Source organism: Nesoenas mayeri (assembly GCF_963082525.1).
Source record: "Nesoenas mayeri genome assembly, chromosome: 11".
Classification (NCBI taxonomy): domain Eukaryota; kingdom Metazoa; phylum Chordata; class Aves; order Columbiformes; family Columbidae; genus Nesoenas; species Nesoenas mayeri.
In genome coordinates this window covers 10409162-10423523 of record NC_137563.1, presented here as the reverse complement: position 1 = coordinate 10423523, position 14362 = coordinate 10409162, and the positions used below count along the sequence as shown (strand labels likewise).

At 48.9% G+C, this 14362-nt stretch overlaps 1 protein-coding gene across 1 annotated transcript; it reads right to left on the bottom strand.

The window, feature by feature from the left end:
- Positions 1 to 1137: 1137 nt before the first annotated feature.
- Positions 1138 to 14028, bottom strand: UBAP1L (ubiquitin associated protein 1 like). The gene is made up of 6 exons (XM_080350972.1): positions 13960 to 14028; positions 11087 to 11241; positions 8504 to 9247; positions 6888 to 7097; positions 2465 to 2566; positions 1138 to 1541 (listed from the first exon to the last, which is right to left on the bottom strand). Exons 1-6 carry the CDS (start codon positions 13973 to 13975, stop codon positions 1407 to 1409), a joined length of 1362 nt encoding a protein of 453 aa, XP_080207098.1. The 5' UTR covers positions 13976 to 14028; the 3' UTR covers positions 1138 to 1406.
- Between the last annotated feature and the right edge of the window lie 334 nt (positions 14029 to 14362).

The window sequence follows — 14362 nt, the reverse complement described above, 5'->3', positions numbered from 1 at the left end:
CAAGGGAAAGCTGGAGGAAAAAACAGGGCTGGGAGCTCCAAGAAGAGCCTGTGAGCTCCGCAAGAATGTCTCCCTCGGACATAGAAGGTGCCACATTTTCCTTTTTAACGTCATTGAAGACAAGAAGGTATAAAACACCCTTGGACATGGACAGGCTGGGAGACTGTCTGGAAGGATATGATTGAAAAATGGAACTAATGTAACTAATTCAGGATTTTCTCTGCTAGTTTATGCCGGTTGGCATTTTCACAAGGAAAGACACAAATACGTTTCAGAAGAACCTCTCCAACCACCTTTACTTAAAGACATTGCATCTGTATCTAATTCACAGGAAAATAAAATACTTTTTTGTCCATTATTTCCCTGCCAAGCCAAGAGGTGCATCCCGTACAGTGATCTGAATTTCCCACCCTCCATCCTTCAGTTACAGACAAAAACTCCCCTTGGGTATCCAGATTTTCCCAGTCCTGACATCTGTGCTTAACTTCATTTGGAGCTGCTGTGACCACTGTTGAGGGGAGCATCCCCTAAATTTTAGTGATTCAGGCAGAGCACGAGGGCAGCTCATCCATTCCTGGTCTCTGTTCTGATTTCATTAAATTCCCCGAGCACAAACCTTTGCATAAGCCATTTTTCATTGCACTGGATAAACTTCATGTATTTCTGGAGCATGGGCACTCTGTTTTCTTTCCCTACCCTCATTGAATTGTGTATTTTTCTCAAGTTTCTGGTTTAAAAGGGGAAGCTAATGTGATTGGACTGGATTTCAATTACAATATTCAACCATGGCTAAGTCAGCTGAGACTCTTCCCAAACAAAGACCAGGAAATGTTTTTGTAGGAGCCCTCAGTTTATATTAAAACCTCCTCTTCTCTTGATTTATATAAATCTTTAAAGAATCCATGTTTGATTGTGGTTGAAAACATGACACCCATCACCCCAGGCGGAGGGAGAAAACTGGTTTGGGTTTTGCAAAATCTAAGCTGAAGGCGGCTTGGATCTTCTTGTCTCTAATCTAAAGAGCTGAGATGATCGAGGGTAGAGATGTGTGGGTGAAGAGATAAAACACTGCTGCTATAAAACTTTAGTACAGTGACAAATATGTTTATAGAATCATAGAATCATTTTGGTTGGAAAAGACCCTCAAGATCATCGAGTCCAACCCTTAACCCACCCATGACACCACCCCATGTCCCTGAGAACCTCATCTCTGCATCTGTTCAACCCTTCCAGGGATGGTGACTGTCCATAAAATGAGACGAGACGCCACGCTGGTGCTTGGAAGGTTTGTGCCCGGTGAGTTGTGCTGCTCAGGTGGGGATGAAGCAGAAGGGTCAGAACTTCCCAACCCATCCGAGTCCTTTGGCGGCCCAGTCTGGAGCTGAGACTGGGCTCCAGAGTGCCTGTCACTGGGTTTTCATCACGAGCTCTTCCAGCGCTTTCTCCTTCTGATTCCCACAGAGCAAAAGAACTTCTTTAATTTCATTTTGCTGGAAACCCATATCGTTAAACTGAGCTAACAAATGCAGGAATTCAGCTGCCTGGAGGAAGAAGGAAAAGAAAAGAGTGTTGTTATCGTGGGGTTTTAAGGATGGATTTATCGCAGAGTTGCACAGGAACAGTGTTGGGTGACGAGGCTGCAGCCAGACAGCTCGGCCGGGTTGTGTTACCGCTGAAGGGCACTCCTGGCGCCACTGCCACAAGGACACGCATACCACTGCCAGCATTTGAAAGTGTGCCCTTACATCAACTTTTTAAATAAGAAATATTTAATGAAGTCAGCCTCTAGCTTCACCGATTCCTTATAAAGTTTAATATGAATTCCATGCAAGTGTTTGCCCGCTTTTTAAAGAGACCAGGGAAAAGCAGAAATTAACTTCTCCTGCTTCCCGCTTTGCTCAGGCTGGGCCTCAGCACCACAACATCTCCCGGAGCTGAGTCCTCAATACATAACCCCCACTTGACACCAGGACCTGGCCGCCCTGCCGCTGCCACAGCCCTGAGAGCCAGCAGTCCTCCGTGCCATCGGCATCATGTCAAACACCCCCAGCCCAAATTTCAAGCATTTTTTTCTCTTCACTTCCCCCAGGAGGAGACTGGTGATGGGGACCAACCCCGGTGTACCACCACAGTTCTTCTCCCTGGAGGGGGGCAGAGGGAGGCAGGAGGGAGCTAGCAAGGGCAGGTGGGTTCGATGTGGGGGATTCCCTGCGCAGGGGCTGAGCGAGCATCGAGCATCGTGCTTGCATGGTGGGGTGAGAAGATGGATGGAGTGACGGAGCAGGTGTCCTTCCCAGGGGGTCCCTATGGTGACATCTGCCACAAGAGCAGGCTCACTGCTTGCAGGGCAATGGGTCTAACCCACCAGGAGGCTGTGCGAGGGGTGGTGGAACATCCAACCCGCTGGAAAAGCAGGGCTGGAGGACACAGCAGAAATGGCCGTGCCGTGCCACCCTGATCTGACCTTTTTTTCCGAGTACTGGAACATTTCCATGGCCTCCTCCACCTGCCCTTCCTCGTAGCCCTGCTTCAGCAGCCGGTCACAGGCGCCCAGGTAGCTCAGGAACTGCACAAGGAGAAAACCAGGGTTAATCCAGCCTTGCAGACACAGGGTGCAACTGTGTTCAGGAGCCCACCTTGCCAGGGACAACTTGGGGGACAACCTGGGGCACAACTGTCCTGCTGACTCCTGTCTGATGCTTGGCCAGGGCAGTCTGTCTGTCAGCAGGACTCCCGCTGCAAGAAGACAGCGTGAACAAGGCAGAGGGAGGACAAGGAGCGAACCAAACATCTGAACCATCTGAGATACAAAGCGATGACCTCCAGGCTGGGGGGTGAAGCAGAGCCTGTCCTGCTGAAATGTCCACCCTCAGCTGACCCAGCATCCCTTTGATGTGCTGAGATTCGGGCGCCCGCGGGTTCGCTCCAGGGTCCAAGAACAAAACCCACCCCAGGGGAGACCCATGTGCTGTCATTACTGAAAGTAAACAGTTATTTTTGGCTTCCTTCTTTGTTCTTGGAGTGCTGACAGCACTATTCCCAATGCTGTCTTTTAAATACCACGAGAATCATTCACTGTCCAAAAACATATGGGACAGAGAATAATAAATGTAGTATACAATAGCAAGGGGAATAGAAACATCCCACGGGTCTCCCCAAAGTCTTCATCCAAGGAGAAGCTGATTCATATCTCCCCAGATCCAGAAGCGCACAGACCTCCACCCTCCCCAGCACCAGTGTAGCCAAGGAAAAGGATTCAGTAAAAGACCATAAAATACATGAAAAAGCCCCAAAAGTCCCTCAGACATTGAGTTGATGGGCTTTGGCTAAAGGGCAGACCACAAATTTTAAGAAATGTCAGCCTTAAAGAGCAGCTTATTAACTCAAAAATTAGTCTTTGGCCATTGCCATTCATAACCTGTTTTTATTTTCCTCGTTACTTTACTAATTAAACACCCCAGATCATTACTGTATTTTCTGGCTCCGTCGCAGTAGGGACAGCCGTGATGTCCTGGCAGCCTGGCGTGCTCTTCAAGCCCAGCATGAAATTGGTGCTGTTGTCAACTCAATGATTTTTATCATTAAAAAAATAATACGTATATATATCCCAAAGACTAAACAAAAACAGGTTTTCAAATACTATGACCTGCCAACCCCCTGGGTCTGGTACCAGCCCCACCAGTGCTCACTGGGGAGGAGGAGGAGGTGCCACTGCGCTCTTGAAGCTCCTTCTCCCCTTGTACCCCTCATGGATGCTCCTCATCACACTAAGACATGAAGTTCCTCCAGCATGGGCAGTCCTGGAGAGCTCGGCTTTATCTGCTCCACAGCCAACCCAACAATCTCCTCACAACCTGCTTGTCTGGGAAGTGACCTCCAGGCTCTGGTAGATCAGTCACCTGCTGATTTATCTCTTTCCTCCCTTGTTGCTGTTTGATATGATGTGCAGTGATGGAGCTTCTCACACCAAAGATGAGCACAAGCAGTGACATAAACGAAAATCCTCCTCCATTGGGTTTAATCTGCCATGTCCCTGTCCTGCTTTGGCTGACGTTCATCAGAAAGGCCCATACCCATGAGGTCCCAGCTTCGGGTTCTCCAACAACTGGCTGCTTAAGAAGAGCAAAGCCTTAGCACCCACCATTCCACCGACCTACCTGCACCACAGACTATAAGCTGCTAGCATGGAAAAAAACAACCAGCAAACACCATCAAAGACCCAAATGCTGATTTCATGGTGGAGAAACAGAGTAAACATCTTCCCAGTCTTGCTGCAGGGTTCAAGCAAGGTCTCTTCTCCCAAGTAACAAGTGATAAGACAAGGGAAAATGACCTCAAGTTGCGCCAGGGGAGGTTGAGGTTGGATCTTGGGAACAATTTCTTCCCCAAAGGGCTGTCGGGCATTGGAACAGGCTGCCCAGGGCAGTGGTGGAGTCACCATCCCTGGAGGGGTTGAACAGACATGGAGATGAGGTTCTCAGGGACATGGGGTAGTGCCAGGGTTGGGTTAACGGTTGGACTCTGTCTTTAGGGTCTCTTCTAACCAAAATAACTTTATGATTCTAAGCTAAGGGTGACACTGAGCCTCCAGGGACAGTGACTGGGGGGAGACAGGGAGACCCCAGCCTGCACTGCTGTGGACAGCCAACTCAAATGCTGACACCAAGGACACAACTTCAACAAGCGTTGCAGAGGCTCAGGGAGCCACCACTGGTGAGGACAGCTGATGCCACGCTTGTAGGAAGCGCTGAACACCTAGATTGTCACTTGGGGTAAGACAGCAAGTTCTTTTGGAGGAGAAAAGGGGCAAGAGCACCTTATGGTAGCACAGCTGAGCACAGATTTTGCTGTTATTATTGATTTCACAAGAGCCCAACAATCCATAGGAAGAGGCTCCCCACCCACACGTGGCCAGGAGGTGGCTGTCACCATGGGCTGTGTCCCGTGGTGACCTTCCTACTCTGTACCCCATGTTTACAGCTATTTGGGGATAATGATGCTGTCTGGCTGCAGCCATTTGTCACACCTAGCTCCATGGATCACTCTTGATTGATCAATGACCACTGATCAAAATGCAATGATCCATTTTTGGCTTAGCCCTTGGCTATGACATCCTAGATGATGAACCTCTAGTGCATTGGGACAACTAACCCTGTTTGAGCCTTTTAGAGAGGCTCCCCCACCAAAATTGAGAAGGCATCATCTCCTTAAGGCAGCAGACCTGTCTGCTCCATCAGGGTGGGCTCTAACTTGACATTGCAAAGAAATGGAGTGATTTTTGGCGACAATCTGGTGCTACAATCAATCTTCATGGCTGAAGCTGTCATCGTCACACACTGAAACCCCACGTGACACCAGCAAACAATGAAGAGCACCCACAGCTCTTGTTTATAACTGGAGCTGAAACATATTTTCCAGGAAGGTTTAGCCTAATTTGGCAGTTTGTACTTGTAAGAGATGCACAAAGCACTACGCCTGACGTTTTATATTGGGCATAAATGGGAAAGACGGGAACTTCCGGTGAAGAAGGCACAGGATATAAAGTAGAACTTGTATTTTGATGCATTAATCACCTCTCCAAGGGGCTGGGAGTCCCTGTGTTTGCACAGAAGGGAACAGACTGTCCCCATCTCCATCCTTAATAAGATGCACTGCTCCTTCATATGGAGACAGCAGTTGCTACAAGCCGCCCTTGCATACGAAGAACGTGGGCTGGGCTCTGCCCATCTCCCTCTGCCTGGATGAAACCTCTATGGATTAAAGAAATAAAGCTTCCCTTCCCACTTTGGCTTGCGACGACCCTCGCCTGAAACACCAGCGAGGGTCTGGGAAGGCTGGTCCAGCTGGGTGTGACTCAGGAGGGAGCCAGAAGCTGCAGGATGACTCAGAGCAGCTTTGTGCACCGACCAGACGGGTAAGAGCTGGCCCACGCAGCACAGGCAGCTCCCTGGGGAACAGGAAGGAGACTTGGTACCCAGCCTGGTACCCAACAGCAGCTGCTTGATGATGCACCCGCTCACACCTCTGCCCAGGGGCTGCTCCTGCTCCCTGGCATGACAGCCCGGTGGACATCCTGCTTTTTAAGCTGCAATCAAGCCCTTTCTCTCTCCGCAAAAGCTCCTTGGATAAATTAGCCTTATTAAATCCTCCACTGGGATGGGCAGCTCCAGCCCCAAGCTTTGCCAAGGCAGAGGGTCCGGGCCAGCAGCATCCCTCATCACACAGATGCTCTAAGCCCACCTGCACCACGGGAGGTTCGTCTGGACAAGCAGAGACTTCGATAATCGGGATGCAGCACAGCGGGCTCAGATGTGCTCAGATACCAGCGGCAGGAAGAGGTGGTACGTTAATTATTTTCAAGAAATTCCAGGTTATTATAAAGGGTTCCTCCAGACAAGAGGTCTGGGACCCAGCTGCAATGCCTGCATGGAGTCTCTGCTTGCTCCAACACAAGGAGTTTGTGTTTTGGAGAGAGCCCAGACAAATCTGCGAGATATTTGTACAGTCCTGCTCTGACAGGATGAGCCATGGCAATAATCACACGAATCTAGCAGCCGGGAAAAAATGATGTGCAAAAAGTTTCCATATATGGGGCCAAAATTTGTACTTCAAAAGGACACCAGGCTCCATACAACAGATTGAGCAGATAACATTACCCGGCCGCTAGTACTTGCTGAAAAGCTGTTGGTGACTCGTTGCTATTTTATTACAGCAGAAGCACAGACGTGATCTCATGGAAAACCTTGTCAGCCGAGGTCTGATACCAATGTGGGAAACCTGAGGCCACCTGAAGTCCACCCCAAGCAAGACAGCCATCCCTTTCTCCACAGAAATAACAGCTTTTCTTTACCAAGAGCTTTCCGCAGCACCGTGCCAGCTTCACCAACCTGACTTAAGCTTTGCTTTCCAGTCTTCTGGAGGGTGAGGATGGCTTTGCGAGTGGGGTAGCCCAAGGCGATCACGGGCTCGATGAGGTCTCGTTCCTCTTGGCTCAGCGCCGAGAGCAGATCAGACGCTGAATCCGGCTGGGATCTGTGGGAACCGAGAGGTCGCACAGGCGCGGAGGCCGGGGGGAGGCAGGCGTAGGGGCTGAGGGACTGCGAGAAGAAAAAAAATCAGCAGATGAAATGATGTTAAACAACTCAGGATGGAGCCATGTTTTCAAACCCCAGCAGTTACCTTGGTCTCTCCAGAAGAGGAAAGAATTCCCACACAGGGAACAAAACCCCCTTGGGCATCAAAGGAGACTGGGCTTAATTAAATCCAGGCTTAGCTATGGATACAGATCAGAGAAAACCGCACTTAGGCGGGTTCATCAGCAAGAGCAGCTTCCTCTCCCTGGGAATCCTGCTCATCTCCCCAGCTACAAATGTCATTTTTGTCCTTGAGCAGCCAAACAAGAGGCAGCGCTGCCTGTGGGCAGGAGGATGCTGCCCTGATGCCCCGTCTATGCCTGTGATGTTTAGCAGATTTATTGAGGTTTCTGTCCCAAACCCATCTCCTTGCACATAGAAACACTCGCACAAGTACAAGGCTTTAGTATTTGGCACAATCCATGTGTAACAGCAGCAGAGCAGGGTGGGCAATGGATTAGTAATTAGTTGCAACAGCTGTTTATTGTGTAGATACACAGGGGTGTTTAATCTTTCCTTAATTACCCTATGTCTAATGCACCTACATATAAATAACATGATCTTTCAAGTGCCTGATGATTTCAATTGCAGGTTTTTGGCAATTCATCTCCTAAATCTCTTGAGGTGTGATTTTTTAAAAAACATGGTACAATTCAGATTTAAGGTGATAGACAGCAGTATTTACTCCATCACTGCACATCGCTGTCTCTGTCAGCAAACAATTTGTATTTCTAATAGGATTATGAAATCTAAAGCTTCCTACTTTTAGGAAAAGACAGGCAGCCATCGCCACAGAGAAGGATGCCAATATTGCAGGAGGAGTCAGGCAAAATGCCCTTTTTCAGCTATATAACAGGGGGGCAGGAGGGCAAGGAGCACAGGGACAGGTAGAGAGGGAGACCCAGGGCAGAAGGGATGCAGAAACAACCCAGTTTTGTGCCCGTTCAAGCCCCGGCTTCTCTTCTGGGGCTGCCAGGAGAAGCAGCTGTGAAAGCTGTAAGGGGCATTTCCCCATAGACCCTGTTTATATCTGTTAGAGAGAGAGAATGGAAAGGAAAGAGGAAAAAAAACTTATTTGTTTTTTAAACTGTTTCAATTGGAAATCAAATAAGACGCCCTGCTTGTTGGGAAAAATAATGATGCTTTGTTAGGACAGAACAAGTAAACATCCTTCCAGAAAGCTCTGCCTGGCAAAAAAATCCCCTTCCTTCACTTCTTCTGAAATCTTGCCAGCAATTTCTCATGGGTTTAGTGTTCCCAAAGCCCCATTTCTGTCCCATGTTGCTGGCCAGACCACAGCAAATAGGACCAATTTGAGCCTCCACTTCCCTCCTGTCTTAGCAAAGGGCTACCAGAGGAAAACACCTCACCGGCATGGTGGGTTTATGCCGCTTGATAGGGGGCATCGGCGCGGCCGTGGCTGGAGGAGCTGGCACCAATGTCCCCAGAGGGAACACAGCTGGGGACGGCCCGTATGTGACGCTGCGGCTGGTGCGGTGCTGGGGGAGCTGCAGCGGGACCCCTTTGCTCTCCGTGGCTGCTCTGTTCAGAGGATGCACCAAAGCTGCCAGTTTCCTTCTGGCCGCTTCCAGCTCATTCTTCATGTTGTTAAATATCACCATGGATCTTCTCTGCTTGTTCGGGTCTGGGCTGGCTGGGTTGTGGCTGCTGTTCTCCGGTGAGGGCGCCAGCAAGCCAGGTGATGTCTTTGGTCGGGTCTGGTAAAAGCTGGGATGCGGAGTGACACTTCTCCCAGTGTTTCTCCTCCTGGAAACCTTTTCATCCTTGTCATTCTCTTCCCAGGAGGTCGAGGAGTATTCATCATCCTCCGAATATCCATCCTCCTCCGAGTGCCAGGTCTCGCTCTCGGTGTCGGACAAGGCAGCTCTGCCCTTGGCATGCCCGTAGCTGCCATTGGCCGCACTCAGGCTGATGCTGCGTCTCATCAGCGTGTCCCGTGCTCTCCCCGCAGTGCTGTCAGCAGGGTCCACCAGCAGCAGCCAGCATGGTGGAGCAGTGGGGACGACTTCGGAGGTGACCCGATGCCGGGAAGTTTGCTGCTGAGAGGCAACCTCGACCCAGTAAAGCACTTTTCTTTCCAGCGAGAAGTCGTGCTGTGGAAGAGCAAAAAGCAGCTGGTGAGGGCATCTGAAACCAGACCATGGAGCAAACCACATGCTTCATCAGGGCACCCTAAGGGCTGAGTCCTTCCCATATCGGCTCCTATTTCCCCGAGCATCAGGGCTGGCTGCAGGCACTAGGGCTGAAGGATTGGGCAGCACTAGCCTCATCCCTAGTGGGAATCCCCAAAATTTATACTTGAAAAAAATCTGGCTACAAAGTTATTATTATTTTGAGTTACATCTACAATTTTTTAATAAGTGTTTTATTCTTAGAATTGGTTTTGTGTCACTTCGGCTGCTGTGGAAGGGGAGAGCAGAGGGTGGAGGGTGCAGAGAGGAGGTTCGCGCATCGAGTTGAAGGCTACAGGCTGCTCCTAGGTTGGTGGCAGAGCTCATTTGTGACCCTCATTAGTGGCACCTGGTAGAGCCACCTCAGGCATGGGGGCTCAAGAGCCACCAAGCGGGGAGATGCCATGTGGCTGTGGAGTCCCTGGTGGTGCTGGGGGCTCAGCCAGTCATGGAACAGAGTCGTCATTTCCACATAGTCTGGCTTAAAATATAAACGTGTTTGAGACTGAAATCAGGGTTTTCCTGGAATAAACAAGCTTTGCCCGTCCCAGAGCTCTCCAAACAAGGTCTCCTCCGGACGGGCAGGCGAGTACATTCACAGCCCAGGAATGCTGTTTTTACTGCTCCCTGCCATGGACCTGAACCAGCCTCCCTGAGGAAAACACCACCACGTGCCCCGACAAGGAGCAGCCCGGACCACCAGCACAATCACTTGGCTTCAGTGGGGCCGACATGTCCCCAACAAGGGAGAAACATAGGGCTGGGGTAGGAGGGGTGGTGGAAGTACCTCAGCTGGTCCGTGGGGACACAGACAATCACCTGCCTTCACACAGGTGGCAAACACGTGCTAAAATTTCCTTCAAAGAAATTGCTTATAATGAACAACATGGTGACTCCTCCTGTTAAACCCATCCTGTGGATTTGGGATGTGCTATTTTTGGGGAGGCTGAGCTGGCAAAAAGCCAGATCTGAGGTTTACTGACGGTTCACCCATCACTGGGAGTGAGCAGAGGCTGTTTGGGATGGCCCAGCTCACCTTCCTCCATGAAGTGCACTGAGCCCACCTACGGGTGAGACTATTTAAGGCTAAAGACACAAAATATTTCTGAAATTGTCTTCGACTGCAGCAGTGCAAGTGCTGCCCATAAGCCTGGAGAGCCAACGCTGTGCTTTCAGGGCAACTGTCCAGGGAAAGGCTTCCTACCCGGTTCCTGAGCACAGATTACTCTGTCAGTCGTTGTGCTGGGCTTTAAAATTGGTGACAAAGCTGTTACAGCAATAGGTGTAGATTCAAAAGCAGTTTAGGACTGAGCAATGGGGCAGATCACAAAGTGTCATAGGATATTATACAGCTTTTACGTATACATATGTTGCCAGCACAGGTAGCATTGCCTGCTTACATCTCCTACATTTATTAATAAATATTTAATAAATATTATTAATAAATTAGATGGTGATGATTCCACAACAGAAAGCAATCCCAGAACAGAGCCTGAAATTTTATTTCCTATCCCAGAAAGACCCAACCCTCCTGCTTGGATAGCATTAAAAAAAACAACTCCAAATTCAACCCTTCCTCACTCTCACCCACCACAAACAATCCTCACCTCCTCTCACCCCTGCAAGCAGCCAATTAAAAGATCAATTAGGAGGAGAGGTTTTCCTTCCTTTCTTTCACAAGAAAAGGTAAACATCACTGACATCCCTTTGAGCATCCCTCAGAAGCGAACCCACGTGTGGACACAAGCAGAAGAGACTCACCATGGTGCTCATGAGGATGTCAGCGCAGTCGGGGAGGTCGATGGCTGGGGCGGTGAATAAAGTGTTTTGTCCCACTGAGTCCCCATCAAGGCTCAGGGCTGTCCGGAATGGAACTTCATCCAGGTAGCTCATGGCTGCTGCCTGATTTCTTGCTGCTGGAGGAGGGGATGGAACAAAACTGTAAAACGCAGGAATAGCACTTTTTAAGATAGAATCACAGAATAATCAAACTGTTTTGGTTGGAAGAGATCCTCAAGATCATCAAGTCCAACTGCTAACCCACTCCTGGCACTACCCCATGTCCCTGAGAACCTCATCTCTGCATCTGTTCAACCCCCCCAGGGATGGTGACTCCACCACTGCCCTGGGCAGCCTGTTCCAATGCCCAACAGCCCTTTGGGGAAGAAATTGTTCCCAAGATCCAACCTCCACCTCCCCTGGTGCAACTTGAGGCCGTTTCCTCTGGTCCTGGTGCTTGTTCCTGGGGAGCAGAGCCCGACCCCCCCTGGCTCCAAGCTCCTTTCAGGCAGTTCAGAGATCAGAAGGTCTCCCCTCAGCTCCTGCTCTCCAGGCTGAACCCCCAGGTCCCTCGGCCACTCCCATCACACTTGTGCTCCCCTTCCCCAGATCCATTCCCTTCTCTGAACTCACTCCAGCACCTCAATGTCCTTCTTGTGAAGGGCCCAAAACTTGATTAGTGAAAATAAGCTGGGTGGAAGGAAGGAAAGATGAGCTATTTCCAGTGACACCAGTAAAAGGAACACAGCCCTTAGAGACACTGCCAGCTGTGGAAAACCCGCTGTGTGCAATGCCCACATTTGCAATATCTTAACAACTGGTGCTGGGAAGATTTTTGTCTGTGTGTACCTCACTACTTTCCATCCCTCCCCCTGTCTCTCCCTCTCCCTCCACTGCCCATCTCACACTCCTTTTCCCAAGCTGGGGACACACTAAGCACTTTTTTCAAATTCCAGAGGCAGAACTGCAGCCTAGGAGGACACCTGGCAGGTCTGCTCTCCCTGCGTGACCTGAGAGCAGCTGTGGTCACAAAGTAGGAGGAGGACATCCCCGCCAGCGCCGCATCGGCTTACCTAGAGCCGAACATGTGCATCAGGCAAGCTTTGGCGTCAGAGGGATGTCAAACGAGGCATTTTAAGGCCAGATTAACTTTTAAGAACCATGCGGTGTTGTTTTTTAGATCAGGAATAGCAAGGGGAGAGAAAAATTTCTTATGAACTGGGAACAGCGGCATGGAAAATATTACCACAATAGCGTAAATGTCTCAATTTAGTAAAAAGCCACCACTTGCTGCATGAAGCCCCAAGTCCTCAGCTTCCCAGCAATGACAACAGGCAAAATAACTTCCTATATATATCGTCAGCTGCCAAGAGCTGATGGTCAATAATCCACTGAGCTCCAGCACCTGCAGCCTTGTGCCTGTTCATCCCAAAGAAGTGCAGGACTCAAACATTAAATACTTGGTGTGACATCTCTTGGTGTTTTTACTGATATTTTTTTTTCCTTTAAAAAGAAGTGACTTCTATGACAACACTCCGCAAAAAGAAAATAAGATGAATCTATCAAGGAAAGCTGCAAAATGCAACAATAAAGGTCTATAATAGGAAATTTCATTCAAGGTAGTTTCTTATGTTAGCAAAGGACTAATAAACAGCTTCCAGACCACAAACAAAAAGCAACACGTGCAATCACTCGGTGCAACTCAGTTGGTCTTATCAGAATTACCCAGGAGTGACGCCAGGAGCCGTTAATACCCAGGGCTGCAGCGCAGGCAGAGCCCGTAACCAGCTTTGCAGGTCCCGCACGTGTCCTGCTGCCACGCGACACACACACTGTGTGCCAGACCATCTGTTCCCAGCCTAAGAGGGCTCAACCTAAGTTATGACCCATGGCAGCACCCACAAAGACACTGTCTGAAAACATCTGTAAGAGAAGCTGCCTGCCCCCACATTTGTCCCACTCCTCTCCCACGCTCCTCACAGCTCATGCTGTACATCAGCTCTTTTCAAAAGCCGTGTGGCACAAAGGTGCAAAGGAAAAGAGTATTTCATTGCCCGTCAGCTAAAATACCTTTGTTTAGTTTTAAATCCCACTTTACAGGATAGAGATGGGTAGTGGACATGCCTGATGCCACCATGAAGAATATACAGAGATTATGATACTGTATCTCGCTGTACTTCTTAAAAACCGTGCTCTAAGAAAGGCTCTCACAAGTGTTAATTCCCAAAACCACTATTTAGAAAAAAAAGAAAAGTAGTACATTGGGGTGAGGAGCGATGACCACAAAAATGCTGCTGGACAAGAAATAAAAGAAGGTCAGTGGTAAACATCAAATTTATATCAGAAAGCAACTTCTCCAAGGGTTCTGACCTGCCTGCTTTGCCATCGAAGATCTGGCTGGCAAAGCAAGCAGCTCCTGTCAGGAGGAAGATGCTCCTTAAAAACATGAGAAATCCCAACTACACCAAGACCAGGGCAGGAACAGGATGCAAACTGGGGAACTCCCAGCCAACCCCTCTTTTCTTCTGGGCTATAATATTTTTTTTAAAACTTAAAAATAGTAGGAAATACTGTGCCCAGGCAAATTTGAACCTTAAATCTGAATACACAAGAGACTATTTAAGAATTAATACCACGTCTTCATGAGTTAAGATTTTAAACATTCCCCTTCCACCTGTGGCTTCGACATCTTCCTCACTAAAATTATAGAAAATTTTAACACAGATATCATCAAACAAAAGCAAATATGTAGAACAAGCCACAGAAAGCCTGAGGGATTGAAATACACCTCAATGTACCTTATCCATTGGCATTTTAAAGTCATATTTTTATTAACAATATGAAGTTATCCTTACCATCAGAGGAAATCATGGAGCCCCTCTCGCAGGGCGGGGAGAATGTGGCTGCTTCTGCACTGCCTGCGGATCTGCTGCTCAGTTCTTTCAATTCCTGCAGTGCCAAACAAGTGTCTGACTTTGACAGTTTTAAGATTATCGTAGCTTAAGCGGTGAGCCCATCCCATCAGACATGCTGATGGGATAAGAAGCCTCACTAATTAAGCAGAGAATCCTCCAGTCATTGAGCTTCCTGAACCGCAAGTGTTGATTCTGCTATTGTTTTTACGCTCTTTGAAACTTCACTTTTTCATGAGGTAAGAGCCCCCTGAGGATCTGATCCGGACACAGGTCTTGGAGTAATGAGATGGTCAAAGTGACAGGAGGATGTATGGACGTGTAAATCAGAACCTCCACAGGACTT